The 15,957-nt window shown below is 52.3% G+C and overlaps 1 protein-coding gene across 2 annotated transcripts in view; it reads right to left on the minus strand.

Annotated features, from left to right (window-relative positions):
* LTBP2 (latent transforming growth factor beta binding protein 2) overlaps positions 1-15,957 on the minus strand; it is a 126,224-nt gene that overhangs the window by 1,685 nt on the left and 108,582 nt on the right. For both annotated transcript variants that reach the window (XM_073349171.1, XM_073349170.1), the window contains 10 exons: positions 15,530-15,661; positions 13,790-13,915; positions 12,891-13,034; positions 12,162-12,353; positions 11,945-12,028; positions 5,491-5,619; positions 3,121-3,261; positions 2,498-2,665; positions 1,385-1,672; positions 958-1,107 (listed from right to left, as the gene is read on the minus strand). In XM_073349171.1, coding sequence (XP_073205272.1) covers positions 958-1,107; positions 1,385-1,672; positions 2,498-2,665; positions 3,121-3,261; positions 5,491-5,619; positions 11,945-12,028; positions 12,162-12,353; positions 12,891-13,034; positions 13,790-13,915; positions 15,530-15,661 — 1,554 coding nt within the window. The remainder of the gene's footprint in view (positions 1-957; positions 1,108-1,384; positions 1,673-2,497; positions 2,666-3,120; positions 3,262-5,490; positions 5,620-11,944; positions 12,029-12,161; positions 12,354-12,890; positions 13,035-13,789; positions 13,916-15,529; positions 15,662-15,957) is intronic.

The following is a 15,957-nucleotide window of genomic DNA, read 5'->3' on the forward strand; positions in this document are numbered from 1 at the left end:
GCTGTTCCAGAGTGCTGATGGAGGCCTTTTGTCTAGACCAGCGTTTCTGGGGCAGGAGAGTTAGTGTGGTGGAGGCCCAAGAGCCACTGGCTTTTAAACACCATGTTGATTAGACCTGCTGCGAGCACTGCTATGTGACAGGTGGCCAAAGCACCTGTACCAGGTCTGTACCAGTGCTCTGTTGTGCTAGCACCACAGGGAGCCTGCCCAGACTGACGAGAGCGCACACACCTCCAACCCATTCTGCCCTCACTGTGTTTCCTAGATCCCTTCTCCTTCTCCACTTTTCATTTTCCTGAACTTTTAATTTTCCTGTGTTTCTCCCCACAGCTCCCACACACACAGAGTGAGCAGGGTTCCCCCTCATTCCCCACAGCACCCCCACCTCCAGGACTGAGGAGGCAGGGTTCTCCCTCATTACCCACATCTGCCCCCCATACTGAGTGAGTGTGGCTCCCCCTTGTTCCCCACAATGCTCCCCCATACTGCGTGAGCAGCGGTCCCCCTTCCCATGACAGACCCAGGCCTTGTGTGAATCTCCCCTCAGCCTCAGTCAGGCTGTATAACCCAGCCACACGGGCCCGGAAAGTGGCTGATGCCCTGATTACAGTGACAGCCCTGGGTGCTGAGGAAAGGGGTCCCTACTGGCTGGACCCTAGTTCTCTTCCCTGCAGTTCTGTGATGGGAACGTAGTCGGAGTTGGGGTGGGGAGTGGTTTCACAAGCCCTGCTCCTATGGAGCTCCAGTGACAACTGCCATCCCCAGGCAGTGACCCTAGGGGGAAGCAGCAGGTCAGGAATGGCTGAGGGTTGCATGTGCTGAGCTCCACAGCTGAAGTGACTGGGAGCTGCAGAGTCCAGCCAGCACTCCTCAAAACCAGTATCTTAGCACTTATGGGAGCTAGACCACCCCCTACCCTCTGTGGGGCCATTTCTCTCACTGTTTGGGGCCACTCACCTACACAGGCCATGTGGGTCATGTCCAGCTGGAAGCCGTCAAAGCAGTCGCAGGTGTAGCCCTCCCGCACGCGCACGCAGCGCCCGTTCTCGCAGCCGTTCAGAATGCCACACTCCTCTGCCTGGAGTCCCTCAAAGCTGTCAAAGTGCCCTGTGGATACAGAGGGGCCATCAGCCTGCAGGGAACACGCTGCGGGAGGGGGAGGGGAGGCTGTCTGCCCACAGGGGAACAGAAGACCATCAGCCTGGCAGTTTGGTCACATAAAGGGGCCAGGGGCAGCAGATATGGATATTGGTCTGGATAACACAGATGGGGCCCCAACCAGGCTGGCTTTAGGAGAAGCGGGGGGCGGGGGGGTTACTTTCTGGTCACAGCCTGAACCTAGAGGAAGCCGCCAGGACATCTCTTGGTCTTCTTCAGTACTCACCAGTTTGGCTGGGCAGGTAGCGGGGCTGGGCGTGCTCTGGGTGGAGCTGAGGAGTGCGTAGGAATGTGCTGCCACCAACCTCGCTGCTCAGTTCTCTCTGGGCAAAGCTGGCATCAGGGGCTCCATACTCAGAACTCAGGTAATTGTAATAGGGCCCTAAGTCTGGGCTATAGAGTCCATAATGAGAGTCTTCTAGGCCTGGTCCATACTCGTATCCAGGCCTTTCTTGGAGTCCAGCCTCCCTTTCAGTCTCTCCCCAGGCCACGTTACACAGGTGAGCAAAGTCCTCTGGAGGTGGAGAGAGAGGGAAGGAACAGCCTAGCACCATGGCACGAAGGAGGGTAAGCCCCTGACTGTCTAAGGATGAGCTAAGTGGGGGGTTGCATCAGGGATGGACTCAGGCGGGGCAAAGAAAGGCCAAGCCCAGGAAGAGCAAAGGCCAGGCAAGGGCCAGGCAGAGCTAGGGCACCTATAAGCAATGGGAAAAGGCTCTGAAGCTGTACTTCTGTGTCCAACTCTTGTAGGAGGAGGCTTCCCCCTTGGGTCTCAGGGTCCTTATGGGATTTGCAAGGTGTGGAACCCACACTCCAAGCCATGACTAAGGGGGCTGGATACCTGCCAGAAAGAGTCTGGGTCTGTGTCAGATCTAACCAGCTAAGCAGGATTTGGCCTGGTACACTCTTGGAGGAGAACCCCTCCTGCTCCGGAACACCTAGCTGCTGCCGGGAACAGTGAGGGTGACCGAGTAGTGGAGACTCCCCTCGGAGTTGGTACTAACTCCAATGCCTCAGCAAAGGACTCACATGCCACCTCTGCCAGCGCACCTCAGCCAGAGGGAACTCCCCTAGGAGCGACAGGAGAATTCATTCCCTGTGGCCCATTCAGTCCTGGGCTGCTAATAAGGGGGCATTTGATAACACATTGTGGGTCTGGTTTCTGGGAGGTGGACACCTGCTCACTGGGACCTGCTGGGAGAGCCCTCTCTCCATTCATCCACAGCCCACAACGACCTTTCACTCACTGCTGACCGTTGCAGGGTCTGACTAGCAGGAGCTGAGAGGCCAAAGGCTCCACAGTCCCTGAGCAAGCCTGTCCTCCTCCCCCGATTCTCACCAGAGGCCCTGTGGGGGCAGAGTGCACAGTCCTGGCTCCAGGCCTCGCCATAGCGGCAGCAGCACTCGGTGTACGTGGTCCGTCGCCCCCGCAGTGGCTGGTTGCAGATGTAGTTGGAGACTCTCTGCCAACAGATGTCCAGGTGGATTTCATGTTCATCCAGGTCTTCTGTTAGTGAGATGGGCAAAGAATGCCATGGGGACATCCCCTAGGTCTCCTGGGACCCCTTAGGAAGGCGCCGTGCCCAGTGTCCTGCTCCCAGACTGTGCCCCGCACTCACACCCCGGGCATTGAATTTCAGAGCCAGCCAGCACACTGCCCCTCCCACAACATGCCTCATGCACAGCGCTCCTCAGGTTCAGCACAGTATGCAACATTCCCCCTTGAATCTGGCCCTGTACCCCACAGCCCCTGCTCCCCCCATGTGCAGCACCACCTTGCCTATGGACTACTCCACCACTCTGCACCTTATGTCAATGCTTTCCACTCCAAGGAGGCATGCATGGAGGTCCTGGGGCACAGCCTGCACTACCGGCCCAGGCCAAGATGGTGCAGATCATAGGAGCAAACCCATCTCCCAAGGCCCTGCAGCAGCACCCAACCTGCTGGCTGGCCCCACTCACCAGCCCTGTTGGAGACGTTGATGCAGCGGTTGCGAGTCACATCCAGCACCAGGGGGAGGCTGCAGAAGCAGTGGAAGGAGCCTGCTGTGTTCAGACACTCGCCATTCACGCAGGACATTTCGTTCTCACACTCGTCTTGATCTGCAGCCACAGGAAGGCAGAGATACCCTTACACTGGCAAACGAGGGCACCACCCCAACCCTTGTCCCAGGGAGTGCCTCTGCCAACCCCTTCTCCACCTAGGGTTGCGAACTTTGTAATGTTTAAAAACCGAACACTCCAGCAGGAGTACCGGAACCTCCCCTTCTCCCTGAGGACCTATCCCTGCCCCGCCTCTTCTGTCGAGCTCCTGCTTTGCCCCTTCCCCCGAGGCTCCAGCCCCCCGTTCGTTCCTCCTTCCCCCTCCCTCTGTCGCTCACACCTTTTCCCCTCTCCCACCTCCCTGTGTGGGTCAGGAGGGACTTGCCTGCAGAGCCTGAGAGCTGCAGCCACCCAATGCAGGTAGAGAGCGACCCCAGCAGAGTAGGGGCAGGCTCGAGTGATGACTCGGCGCCTCCCTGCCTCCCCTATCCGCAGTAACAGGACTTCGGGTGTCCACTCAGTAGATCTGACCAGTAGGGTTGCCAGGCATCCAGTTTTTGACCAGAACGCCCAGTCAAAAAGGGACCCTGTTGGCTTCGGTCAACACCGCTGACCGGGTCGTTAAAAATCTGGTTGGCTGCCTGCAGCGGGGCAGGCAGGTACCTTCCCAGCTCCTGGGAAGCTACCAGCATCTCCTTCTGGCTCTGGGAACCGTGGCCGATGGGAGCTACAGGGACGGAGCCTGCAAGCAGGTGCAGCACGCAGAGCCGCCTGGCCATGCCTCCACCTATGAGCCAGAGGGAGATGCCAGTAGCTTCTGGGAGTCACTTGAGGTAAGCACCACCTGGAGCCCACACTCCTCATGCCCTCCTGCGCCCCAACATCCTGCTCCTGCCCCAGCCCTGAGCCCCCCTCTGCACCCCAGCCCCAGCATGGTGAAAATGAGTTAGTGAGTGAGGGTAGGGGAGAGCGAGCAACAGAGGGAGGGGGAAATAGAGTGAGTGGAGCCAGGGCCTTGGAGAAGGGGCAGGGCAGGGGCCGGACAAGGGTGTTCGGTTTTCTGCAAATAGAAAGTTGGCTACCCTACTGACCTAAAACTGACACGCAAATTGGAGCATTGGGCCAAAAGAAATCTGATGAGGTTCAATAAGGATAAGTGCAGGGTCCTGCACTTAGGATGGAAGAATCCAATGCACCGCTACAGACTAGGGACCGAATGGCTAGGCAGCAGTTCTGCGGAAAAGGACCTAGGGGTGACAGTGGACGAGAAGCTGGATATGAGTCAGCAGTGTGCCCTTGTTGCCAAGAAGGCCAATGGCATTTTGGGATGTATAAGTAGGGGCATAGCGAGCAGATCGAGGGACGTGATCGTTCCCCTCTATTCGACATTGGTGAGGCCTCATCTGGAGTACTGTGTCCAGTTTTGGGCCCCACACTACAAGAAGGATGTGGATAAATTGGAGAGAGTCCAGCGAAGGGCAACAAAAATGATTAGGGGTCTAGAACACATGACTTATGAGGAGAGGCTGAGGGAGCTGGGATTGTTTAGCCTGCAGAAGAGAAGAATGAGGGGGGATTTGATAGCTGCTTTCAACTACCTGAAAGGGGGTTCCAAAAAGGATGGCTCTAGACTGTTCTCAATGGTAGCAGATGACAGAATGAGGAGTAATGGTCTCAAGTTGCAGTGGGGGAGGTTTAGATTGGATTTTAGGAAAAACTTTTTCACTATGAGGGTGGTGAAACACTGGAATGCGTTACCTAGGGAGGTGGTAGAATCTCCTTCCTTAGAGGTTTTTAAGGTCAGGCTTGACAAAGCCCTGGCTGGGATGATTTAACTGGGAATTGGTCCTGCTTCGAGCAGGGGGTTGGACTAGATGACCTTCTGGGGTCCCTTCCAACCCTGATATTCTATGATTCTAGGTCCTCTTTTCGACCGGACTTTCCAGTTGAAAACCAGACACCTGGTCACCCTACCCCCACCTCACACACACGCTGTGCAAGGGCCCCAGGGAGCGCCTCTGCCACCCCCAAACACCCCCCCCATCCCACACACACACTGTGTAAAGGCCCTGTGAAACGCTTCTGCCAACTCCTACCCAAACGAGGGCCTGGGGGACACGGCTCCCTAACACACTAACCTCACATAACACGGGCACCACCACTGGCACCACCCACACAGCAAGGGCACCGGGGCCACCTAAGGACAGAATGGGCCTGCCTCCCCCAGCGAGGCGCAGAGGCCCAGACAGAGGGAGGGAGGAGCCATCCAGAGGGGAAGGCCCATCTCACCCACACACTCGAGCCGGCTGGAGTCGTAGAGATAGCCAGAGCGGCAGAAGCACTTGTACCCGGGCACCGTGTTCACACAATGCCCGTTCCGACAGATCTCGGAGCCGAACGTCTCACACTCGTCGGCATCTGCCAAGAGAGGGGGCGGGAGAGGCTGCGTCAGTCACAGAGACCATGTGACTTGCAGCCAGCAGCAGGAAGGGAACCTGCTCCTTCCATCCCTGGGGTCGACATGAGCAAAGGCTGGGGAAAACCAGCTCAGCATCTAGGTCCTGAGCTCAGACAGAGGGAGAATCATCGGTAGGTAGAGCAGGGGCAGGGAATCACCATGGGCAAAGTGGGAATAGGGGGAAGTCATGGGCCCAGAGCTCATTACGGACACTGCACATGCAATTCCCTGAGATGTGCACACAAACAAGTTGCACCATTATATTTTTAACTGGTTTGAAAATCCATTCCGTGAAGCTAAAGGGCCAGAGCCAGAGTCAAGTCCACATTCCAAACCCACAAGCTTGGAATCCAGCTTGGCAACCAGGAGGAGAAAGAGCTAAATCTTTACAAACTGGAAGTCTGGTTTACAAACACACAGAACTCAAAAATGGCTGCATGGATTCTGCTGAAACTTCCCAAAAAGCTTTGTCTCTTGGCTGGAATCAAACCTGAGAAATATCAGCCCAGAAAGAATTAGTTTGCCAGAGTTACTGGCAATGGGTAGAGGGGGCTTCTCATGGAAAGGGCATTTCAGTCTTAATGCTGGAAGTCACTCACACTCCTGCTATATTGAACAGTCAAAAAACCACGTTTGTCAATATTGTCTCAGAACCTCCCACCACCGACTCTGCTGGATTTAGGGCCAGAGAGGGCCATCCCAAAGGTGTCCTGGGGAGTTACTTCTCAGTGCAATGCTGTAAAGGAGTGCACTCAGTGCTAGAGCACTTCCTCATGGGTAGGGGTGGCATAGCAAGCTGCTTCCCCATCAGGCACCCCCTGCTGACAGTTGCTTTGGCCCTGGGGTGATAGCTCTTCCTGTAACCTGACCCTCCAGCCAGGTATTGGTTTCAGTCCACTTCTTCCTAGGGAAGGAAATCCCACAAATGACAGTCCAATAGTTTCATTTGTACTGTAAATGGCATTTCACTAGAAGCGATCTGTAGCGTGCTTATAGGTATTGTAATGAATGCACTGTACATAATTCGTAGTGCCTGGGCTTGTATTAAATCACATTTTTTAGGTTCTGATTTTGATGCTGACCCAAAGCTTGGCGGCCATAGTCAGTAACTGTTCTGATTAAGGCTCTGTATACCATGAGGAGCGTTTTCTTATCCATCCCCCAATTAGTCCCAGCAAGACTTTTAAGCAGATTAATTTTTCCTTTACTACAGTTTATAACACTGGTTCACAAACATATTTGATTGCGCCCCCTTCTTTGTGTCTGTAGTCATTTACACCTTACTCTCCTCCAGGTACTATACCACCACCCAGCTCTGAAGGCAGAGTGGAGAGCAGCAGCTGCTGCTAGGCGCCCAGCTCTGAAGGAAGAGTGGAGAGCAGCCGCTGCTGCTGGGCGCCCAGCTCTGAAGGCAGAGTGGAGAGCAGCCGCTGCTGCTGGGCGCCCAGCTCTGAAGGCAGAGTGGAGAGCAGCCGCTGCTGCTGGGCGCCCAGCTCTGAAGGCAGAGTGGAGAGCAGCCGCTGCTGCTGGGCGTCCAGCTCTGAAGGCAGAGTGGAGAGCAGCCGCTGCTGCTGGGCGTCCAGCTCTGAAGGCAGAGTGGAGAGCAGCCGCTGCTGCTGGGCGCCCAGCTCTGAAGGCAGATTGGAGAGCAGCAGCTGCTGCTGGGCGCCCAGCTCTGAAGGCAGAGTGGAGAGCAGCCGCTGCTGCTGGGCGCCCAGCTCTGAAGGCAGAGTGGAGAGCAGCCGCTGCTGCTGGGCGCCCAGTTCTGAAGGCAGAGTGGAGAGCAGCCGCTGCTGCTGGGCGCCCTGCTCTGAAGACAGAGTGGAGAGCAGCAGCTGCTGCTGGGCGCCCAGCTCTGAAGGCAGAGTGGAGAGCAGCCGCTGCTGCTGGGCGCCCAGCTCTGAAGGCAGCGCCGCACCAGCAGCAGCACAGAAGTAAAGGTAGCAATGTGGAAAGTGGTATTTGTCAATATCACTTTTCACAGCAAACTTAGCGCCCCACTGCCACCCTTCTCTGCTGATGCTGCCACCCCAGGGCTGAGAGCTGGAGCCCCGCCGCCTCCAGGTGAGGGATTTGGTGGGAGAGGAGAGCCTGAGCCTGGGCTGCCACCCGGTGAGGAACTAGGAGGGGTGAGAAGATCCTAAGTCCGGGCTGCCTCCCAGTGGGGGATGGAGGGGCAGGAGGGGCAGCCAAGCAGCAGGCTCTGGCTGTTCCCTTTATCCCTGACTCCCAGGTGTGCAGGGCCCTTCTGCATGAGAACAGCCGGAGCTCTTTTAAAAAAAAAAAAAAAAAAGCACACAGCTTGTGCCTCCCTTGACACATTCCTGCACCTCTCTTGGGAGGCCCGCCCCATCGTTTGAGAACTGCTGGTTTATAAGATCTTTCCAAAGTAATTTAGTATCAAAAGTTACCACTAAGAATTTGAATCTTTTAATTCTATGTATTTGTTCTTCATACATATACAGTTTACATTCCTTTGTAACTTTCCTTTTCGTAAAGATCAATGGAAAGCATGAACCCCATGCATTTCCCCAGTCAGAGGTCTCTCGTAACTCTTTGCTGATTCCCTTTTCTGCCACCTCAATATGCCTACTTCTAACCCACTGAGTACAGTCATCTGCGAATACAGAGCAATGCCTACCTCGGCACTTATCAGCCCAATCTTATTTAACAAATAACACTTCCCTGTGGTGTGCCATTTTTAATGTTGTATATATTCAACATAACTTTCCCAACTCTGACCTGCATGGTCCTTTTACTCAAAAATTCTCTAACTCATCCATACATTCTTCCTCTTTTCCCTGGTGCACCTACTTTGTACAACTAGCTGTCCCTCCACAGCATATCATATGACGTCTCAATATCTAGAAAGGCCGCTATCACAAAACCTTTGTCCCTCGGACCCTTTCGTATTTCAGTTCCTAATATAACAACGTAATCAATGGTGCATCTTCCCCTTCTAAAACCACTTTGCACCTTACCTATGATGCCATTGTTTTCCAAATAGGCAACCAATCTTTCATTCACCATTTTCCCCATAATTTTCTCCAGACAGAATGTAAAGGCAATCGGACTATAGATACCCACTTTTGTGAATAGTTTGCCTGGTTTTCGTATTGGAATTACTACTTCATGTTTCCACTCTATCAGAATAACTCCTTTTCCCCCATCTATTGTTATATAATTCCAGGAGAACCCACAAACTGCTTTCAGAGAGATATTTAAACATTATGTTAAATACATTAAATTTACCCAGGGAGGTATTCTTGCTAATATCAATAGCTTCCTCAGGTTCCCATACAAAACCATTCATTCAGTACAGTATCTTCATGTTTACCTCAACTACATAATAGATCATGGCTCTCTTCAATGAATTTTCTTTTATTCTGGTGGAAAATGTCACTTTGATTTCCATCATTACTCATCCCTTGGAAAGTTTCTGCTAAAACTTCTGCTTTCTCATGATCAGAACTTGATTATCTTGTCAGTCCAAATGAGACCTGGGATGTGGCTACTCTTAGGCTGTGTCTACACTACGGACCTTACCGCAGCACAGCTGTGCCACTGCAGCTGAACAGCTGTAAGGTCTCCTGTGTAGCCGCTCTATGCCGGCAGGAGAGAGCTCTCCCTCCAGCATAATTAAACCACCCCCAACAAGGGGCAATAGCTATGTCAGCTGGAGACGCTCTCCCACTGACAAAGCACTGTGCGCACAGGTTCTTTTGTCTGTGAAACTTATGTCAGTCGGGGGTGGGGGGGTGTTTTTTCACACCCCCAGCCGACAAAAGTTTTGCCGACAAAAGTACTAGTGTAGACAGAGCTTCAGTCTGAATTCCATTCATTCTTCTAGTTTGCCTCTGTATTTCTGATGTCGTGGCATCTTTCTTTATCCACCCACAGTACTTCCTTCAACTTTCTTTGATTTTATTTTTTGTAATTCCTTGTGCTTTTGTCTTACTTCTTTTATATTTCATTCAATCGTCACTAGTCACTGTGTTTTTCACTTTTTTATAGGCTTTGTTCCTTTCTTTACCCGCCATTTTGCACTCCTCATTCTACCATAAAACTGAGTTTTGAGGGTACTTCAATATCTGAGGTATGGCTACAGTAGCTGCTGCTATTAATCCCATTATTATCATTGACATTCTCTGTCATCACTCACACAATGAGTATTCACAAATTCAGTCCATTTACTTGTAAACAGCTCCCAGTTAGCTTTCTTAAGATTCCAGGTGGGTAATTTTCCATTATCTTCAACCTTACCTTGCCCTTGAAAAATAATAAGTGTAGGGAAATGATCACTCCCCATTCCTTCTTCCTTATATATTTCCCAGTTGCATTTAATTGCAATATCTACTGTTATAATTCCCACATCTAAATAGGAAAAACTACCATCTGCTGCATTAAATCTATTTGAGGTGTCATCGTTTAAAACCATTACACTGTTTTCATCCATGAACTTTCCTAAGTATGCACCCTTTTTATCAGTTGTCTTACTTCCCCACAATTTATCATCACTATTTAGGTCACCACATATAATATATGGTCATTTAGCATTCTTCACTATTTCTTTTAGCTCCAAACTTTCTAATTTCCCATAAGGGTTGTAGACTTTATAAATCCTTACAGAAATATTTCTCTTCTGCATGAGGATCTCAACAACATTATATTCTAGGCTTACTTCCTCATTCTCTACTGGTATGTAGCTTAATCCTTCCCAAGGTACAAACACCTTGTCCTCTTCCTAGTTTTCAGTCTTGCCTAAAGGCACTATACCCTGGAATTTTAAAAGCAAACTTTCCAAGCAACCATGTTCCTTGGATAGATATGAGATCTGGTTTAGTTTTCATTTCCAGGATATTTTCGTTTAAGTTCTTGACCATGTACGATCGGACTGTTCATATTCCAGCAAAAGACTGAGATCTCCATACTAGTCACCTTTCACCATTAACCTCATTCAAAATGGCATGAATACGGTCCATTGACAAATTGCTAACTTATAAGTATTTTTCCTACTGCCCTTGCTACAATATTCATTTTTTTCTGATTTTTCCCCGTTGTGATGTACAGTTCATCATTTTTTTTTCACTACAAGTATATCGTCACCTATTCCTTCTGCAGTGTTTATCATACTCTTTATCGAATAAGGCTGTGTCCGCAATTCTTTTTTTCCTGGGCTGATTGTCTCTGCCTTCTCTTCCTAATGCTTTGAGAGCCTCCTTACTGCTGCCACATAAGGCATGTTATTAACAATTTTTGTCTTTTGTCTCTCAGTAGCTTGTCTTGATGCAATACATCCTCTATATGCTGGACTGGGATTACCACTGCAGTTACTACATTTGATTTCTGTCCCCTCATAGGAATGCTCTCCTCCACAGTTACTGCATTTCGTTTTCCCTTGACAAACATTTGCGACATGCCCATGCCATTGGCACTTATAACACCTTAGGGGAGTGAGATATATGACTTGGTTCTGAATATCTGAAACCCTAGAGTTACTTTCTCAGGTAGAGCCATCCCTCAACACTACAGCGGTTGATGGCTTTGCTTTCTCCTCCTGGTTTACTGATCAGTTGCTTACTTACTAACATTTTATCTTCTCCTGTGCTTTTGGTTTTCTCATCACTGGTCAGCTCTAATGGCATGCCATACATTACCTTCTGGTAACTTATTTTAACTTTCCCTAGCATTTTAGTTTTTATATCAGCTTGTTCTTTGTTTTTACATTCAACTACAAAATCTTCATCTCACAGCCTCTTGGCTCTTACAATATCCCCTATGCTTTTTTTTAATCCAGTCAGCTACTTTCAAAGGGTTAACATTACCGAATCTTGTTCTTTGACTAGTGATCTTATAATTGTAGCATTTTGGTTTATTTCCTTCCTCAGCTTTGCTTTTTTTGTTGAGATCATCCCCTGATTCTGCTTCTATTCTTTTCTTCCCCCCCCCCCCCATTGTGTCCATTTTTTCTTTCTCTCTCTCTCTCTCTCTCTCTCTCTCTAATAGACTCTTCTTCAGTGACCAGAGGGACTTCATTTGGTGTCAGAAAATCCTCCCTCGCTCCAGCCCAGCTCCCTTCTGTGTCAGATTTCCTGCCTTTATAGCAACCACCAACAGCTTCTCCCAGCTGGGACGCCTCTTTAAGTGAGCCTGGCCTACCCTCCAGATGCAGCCAGTTAACATAATTGGTCTCTCAGGCCCACATGAACCCATTCAGAGCCTGTGTGGGGTACAGATGACCATTCTAGTAGCCCAGGCCCCGCAGAGGAGAAAAGGTGCTGGTACCTGTGTATGACGTCTGTCCAAAGAGCAGAGTCCCTTCCACGGGGATATAGCCCTTCCCACTCGGGCAGATCTCGCTGTATTCCACTGGCACACAGGAAGGGAAGGGGGCAGAGAGAAAAAAACCCAGAAATTTGTATTATGATTAGGTTGGGACACGGCGAGCATGCTATTTGCTCTGATCTGCATGAGGAGAGGAGTTCTGGGGCTGGTGCCCTACCTGTGCCCAGGATAGGGCAGGGGTGGGTCTCACAGTTGTCCCCCCAAGCAGCCCCCTCAGTGCAGCAGCACTCCTCCTTGGTGGTGTTTTTGGCCAGGACGCTGTCACATAGCTGGACGTCGCTGATGTGATAGTAACACTCCTTCCGCTCCGAGCCAGGGGGACGTGGTGCTATGGGCCGCTCAGGGTCCCCTGAGAGACAACACAACAATGCCGGGCTCTCAGCCTGAACTCTGGAGCCCTAGGGAAGGTCACCCCACATCCAGAATCTCCCAGGATGAAAACAGGACTGGCAATGTGGCCTCCCTGGCACGACTCTTCAGCCTTCAGAACAGATCCCCACAGTTGAGATCTCACCCACACCCACTCATGGTCAACAATGCCCAGGCAGCAACTGGCTTCCATCCCAGCAAGATCTCACCCATGCCAACTCCACCCCCTGAGTACCCAGCTGCTGCCCAGTGAGATCTCACCCATGCTAGCTCATGGCCAGCACTGCCCTATTAGCACCCAACTCCCGCCCCAGTGAGATCTGACCCATGCCAGCTCGTGGCCGGCACTGCCCTGTTAGCACCCATCTCACGCCCCAGTGAGATCTGACCCATGCCAGCTCGTGGCCGGCACTGCTCTGTTAGCACCCATCTCACACCCCAGTGAGATCTGACCCATGCCAGCTTGTGGCCGGCACCGCCCTGTTAGCACCCATCTCACGCCCCAGTGAGATCTCACCCATGCCAGCTCGTGGCCGGCACTCTCCTGTCTCCGTGTCGTACTCCTCATGGTCACTGAGGCATAGGCACAGGAATGATCCCTCCACGTTCTCACAGAGCGCGGTCCCACACACGGCTACCATCAGCTCACACTCGTTCACGTCTGTCACACAAGGCAAAGGAAACGGCTTTAAGGCTTCCGCAGTGGGACAGTGCATCCACCTGAGTCCTCAGAGTCGCGGATGCTCTTTGCCCCAGAGGGGCTGTGTCTCAGTGTGTGTCCGTGGTAGGAGGGAACAAGCCTGTGGACAGGCTGCACAGTGTTGAACACCAAGAGGACTCCCTATCCATGAAACGCAGGAAGCACCTTCACCAGGAGCATTTAAACTTCACCTGGACCCAGCGCTGGGAACAGACCCTGCCCTGGCCCTCCGGAATGGACTAGGTGGGATCTGACAGGGCATTTCCTCCTCCAATTGCTGCAATTCAGGCACACTCCAATGTAAACACCCAATAATCGATCTCTTCGCCATTCACCTGCAGCCCCCTCCCTGGTGGAAGGTGTTGGCCTTGCCCATTTTCGATCCCCCAAGTGAGCTGCTCTGACCTCCAGGGGCCCCTGTGTCCATCTGCTTGAAAGGGGCCCATGTCCTGGAGACTCACCTGGTAGCCACTTTCCTCTCTTGACCTTGCTCATAGTCCCACCCGCCTGTGAACAGCTTCCATTGCTAGGGATCCTGAGGAAGCCACAGGGAAAGGATTTTTCCCACCCCCTGCCAGGAAGGGACACCCCCACTGAGATGTGGGCAGACTGATCTGTGCAGCACAAAGGGTGCAGGGACCCATGAGCTGGAGAGATAGGCTCAGGCACCGAGGCAGCGTGAAGGCAGCGGGCCAGAAGCGCTGAGTGACTCTTACCCACGCAATCCTGGCCTGGGGGCAAGTTCTCATAGCCACTGTCACAAAGGCAGCGGAATGAGCCATCGGTGTTGTCACAGAACGCGTGGCTCCCACACAGCGTCTCGTTGGCACATTCGTCTATGTCTGCAGGAGAGAGGAGGGCCCAGGTCATTGCAGAACCTCCCTTCCCCAGGCCATCCACATCACACTCCCAGAGCCCTCCCACCTGGATCAGCCTCTAGCGAAAGCTCTCAACACCTGCCGCTGCAGGATCACAGGGCCAGGCCTGCCCAGCTCCCCTCCCTAGTTTGCAAGAAGGAAGGGGAACAACTTAGCACAGGGGAAGAGCCACCATAAGGGCAACCTCCAGTATAATTCAGTGCTCCAGCTGGATAGAGATGGGATGAAAAATACACAGGGGACACGGGCAGGGCTGGGGAATTAGGGGGAAAGGCGATATGGATGGATAAAGGGAGGTATAGGGGATGAATATGGGAAAGTATAGGAGACAGGGGGAGTGCAAATAGGTATGGGGCCATGGGCAGGTATAGAGGAATATGGAGGTTATTGACAAGGATAGGGGAGTTTGGGTTGATACAGGATAGAATAAGCTGAATATGAGGTGTTATGGGCCGGTATATAGGAGTCTTTGGGAGAATGTGGGAGCATATGGGGGCCATGAACACAGATAGGGACTGTGCTCTCTTGCTCCTGACCTCCTTGCTGATCAGTGGCAGACTTGCACTTTTTCTCCTTCCTCAGTTCCACACCCAGACCCATGGAGAGCTCTGCCTGCAGCTGTGCAGAGCCTGCTCCTTGCACACATAGACCCCACAAGCACCCAAACCTTGGCTTTATGGCCTCTTGGGCATAATCGGAGGCCTGCTGGGACCCCTCACCTGTCCATAACTACACCCACAGATATCTGGGGTGCCCCAAAGCTGGAAGAAGTCAGGGTTGCAGGGGCTGGTTCGCCTGGTAGGGGGTGTGACTTTGCAGAAGAAGGCTGCCGGGCTGTACAGTGCACCCGGATACCCCTCCCATTGCTGCATGAGGTGTGAGATTTCCTCACAACAGCTGAGGAAGCTGCATGTTTGCAGCTTGGCATTGTCTGGACGTTAAGGAGCGGAAGCTGAGCTCAGATGGCATTAACCTATGTGTTAGCAGCAACACTGGGCCCCGGCTGGTGACAGCTCCCCCTCACAATCTTATGAGAGTTTGGGGGATTCTTTAATGCCACAATAATCCCTCTGTAGTGTCACCTTTCAATGCTGCCCTTGGCTGGGAGCTCTAAATCCAGCCCCGGGGCTCTGCAGGGGGGATCTCCATGCATCAACCCCAGAGCCAAGCTACCAGCCTCTGTCAGAGCACAGCTCATCCAGCAGCTCCAGGGAGGGAGGGAGGCAGCTAGACACAGCCAGAAACCCCAGCAGGCAGCTGCCTCTTGGTGGACTCTGTGCTGCAATACAATCCTAGCCCTGGAATGGACTGTAACCTCCCCAGGAATCTCCCTGAGAGGAAAAGCTGCACAATGCAGCATCTGTTACCAAATGCCAAGAAGAGAGAAGTCTAGACACAAACAGCCAGGAAAACAAGCACTCAGCATTATCTACATCGACACTGGCCAAGCACTTCCTCCTCCCCATTGCTAACCGGGGACAGGACCACAGGCATGTCAGCAAGCTTTACCCTCAGGATGCCAACTGAGCCAGCCATCCCACCCCCACGAGAGAGCACAGATCATGCAGCGGTACCCACCAATGCAATCACCCAGCGGGGTCTGGTGGAAGCCAGGCTGGCAGCCCATAATGCAGCGGTATGAACCCACAGTGTTCTGGCATCTCCATGTGCCGCACACAGTGTCCCCGAAATCTGCACACTCGTCCACATCTGTCACCCGGTGACAACAGACACAGAGGGAGAAAGGCAAAGAGATGGGACAGTCAACTGGGAACCCCACAACCCCACTGGAGAGCCTTCGTGCGACTAGACCCCAACCACACTGGGGTCCTGTGGCAACTGCCCCCATAAACCCACGAATGACCTGATACTAGGCCTCCCAACCCACAAACCCACTCTGGGCCCTGGGGCCCTCTGTCAGCTACTGGGAGAACCAATGAAGGGGCAGAGGCCTCCTGGCTCTCGAGCAGGGGTGAAGTGATGATTGTCACTGGTACTTGAAATAG

This window comes from Lepidochelys kempii, chromosome 6 (assembly GCF_965140265.1).
Source record: "Lepidochelys kempii isolate rLepKem1 chromosome 6, rLepKem1.hap2, whole genome shotgun sequence".
Taxonomy (NCBI): Eukaryota; Metazoa; Chordata; order Testudines; family Cheloniidae; genus Lepidochelys; species Lepidochelys kempii.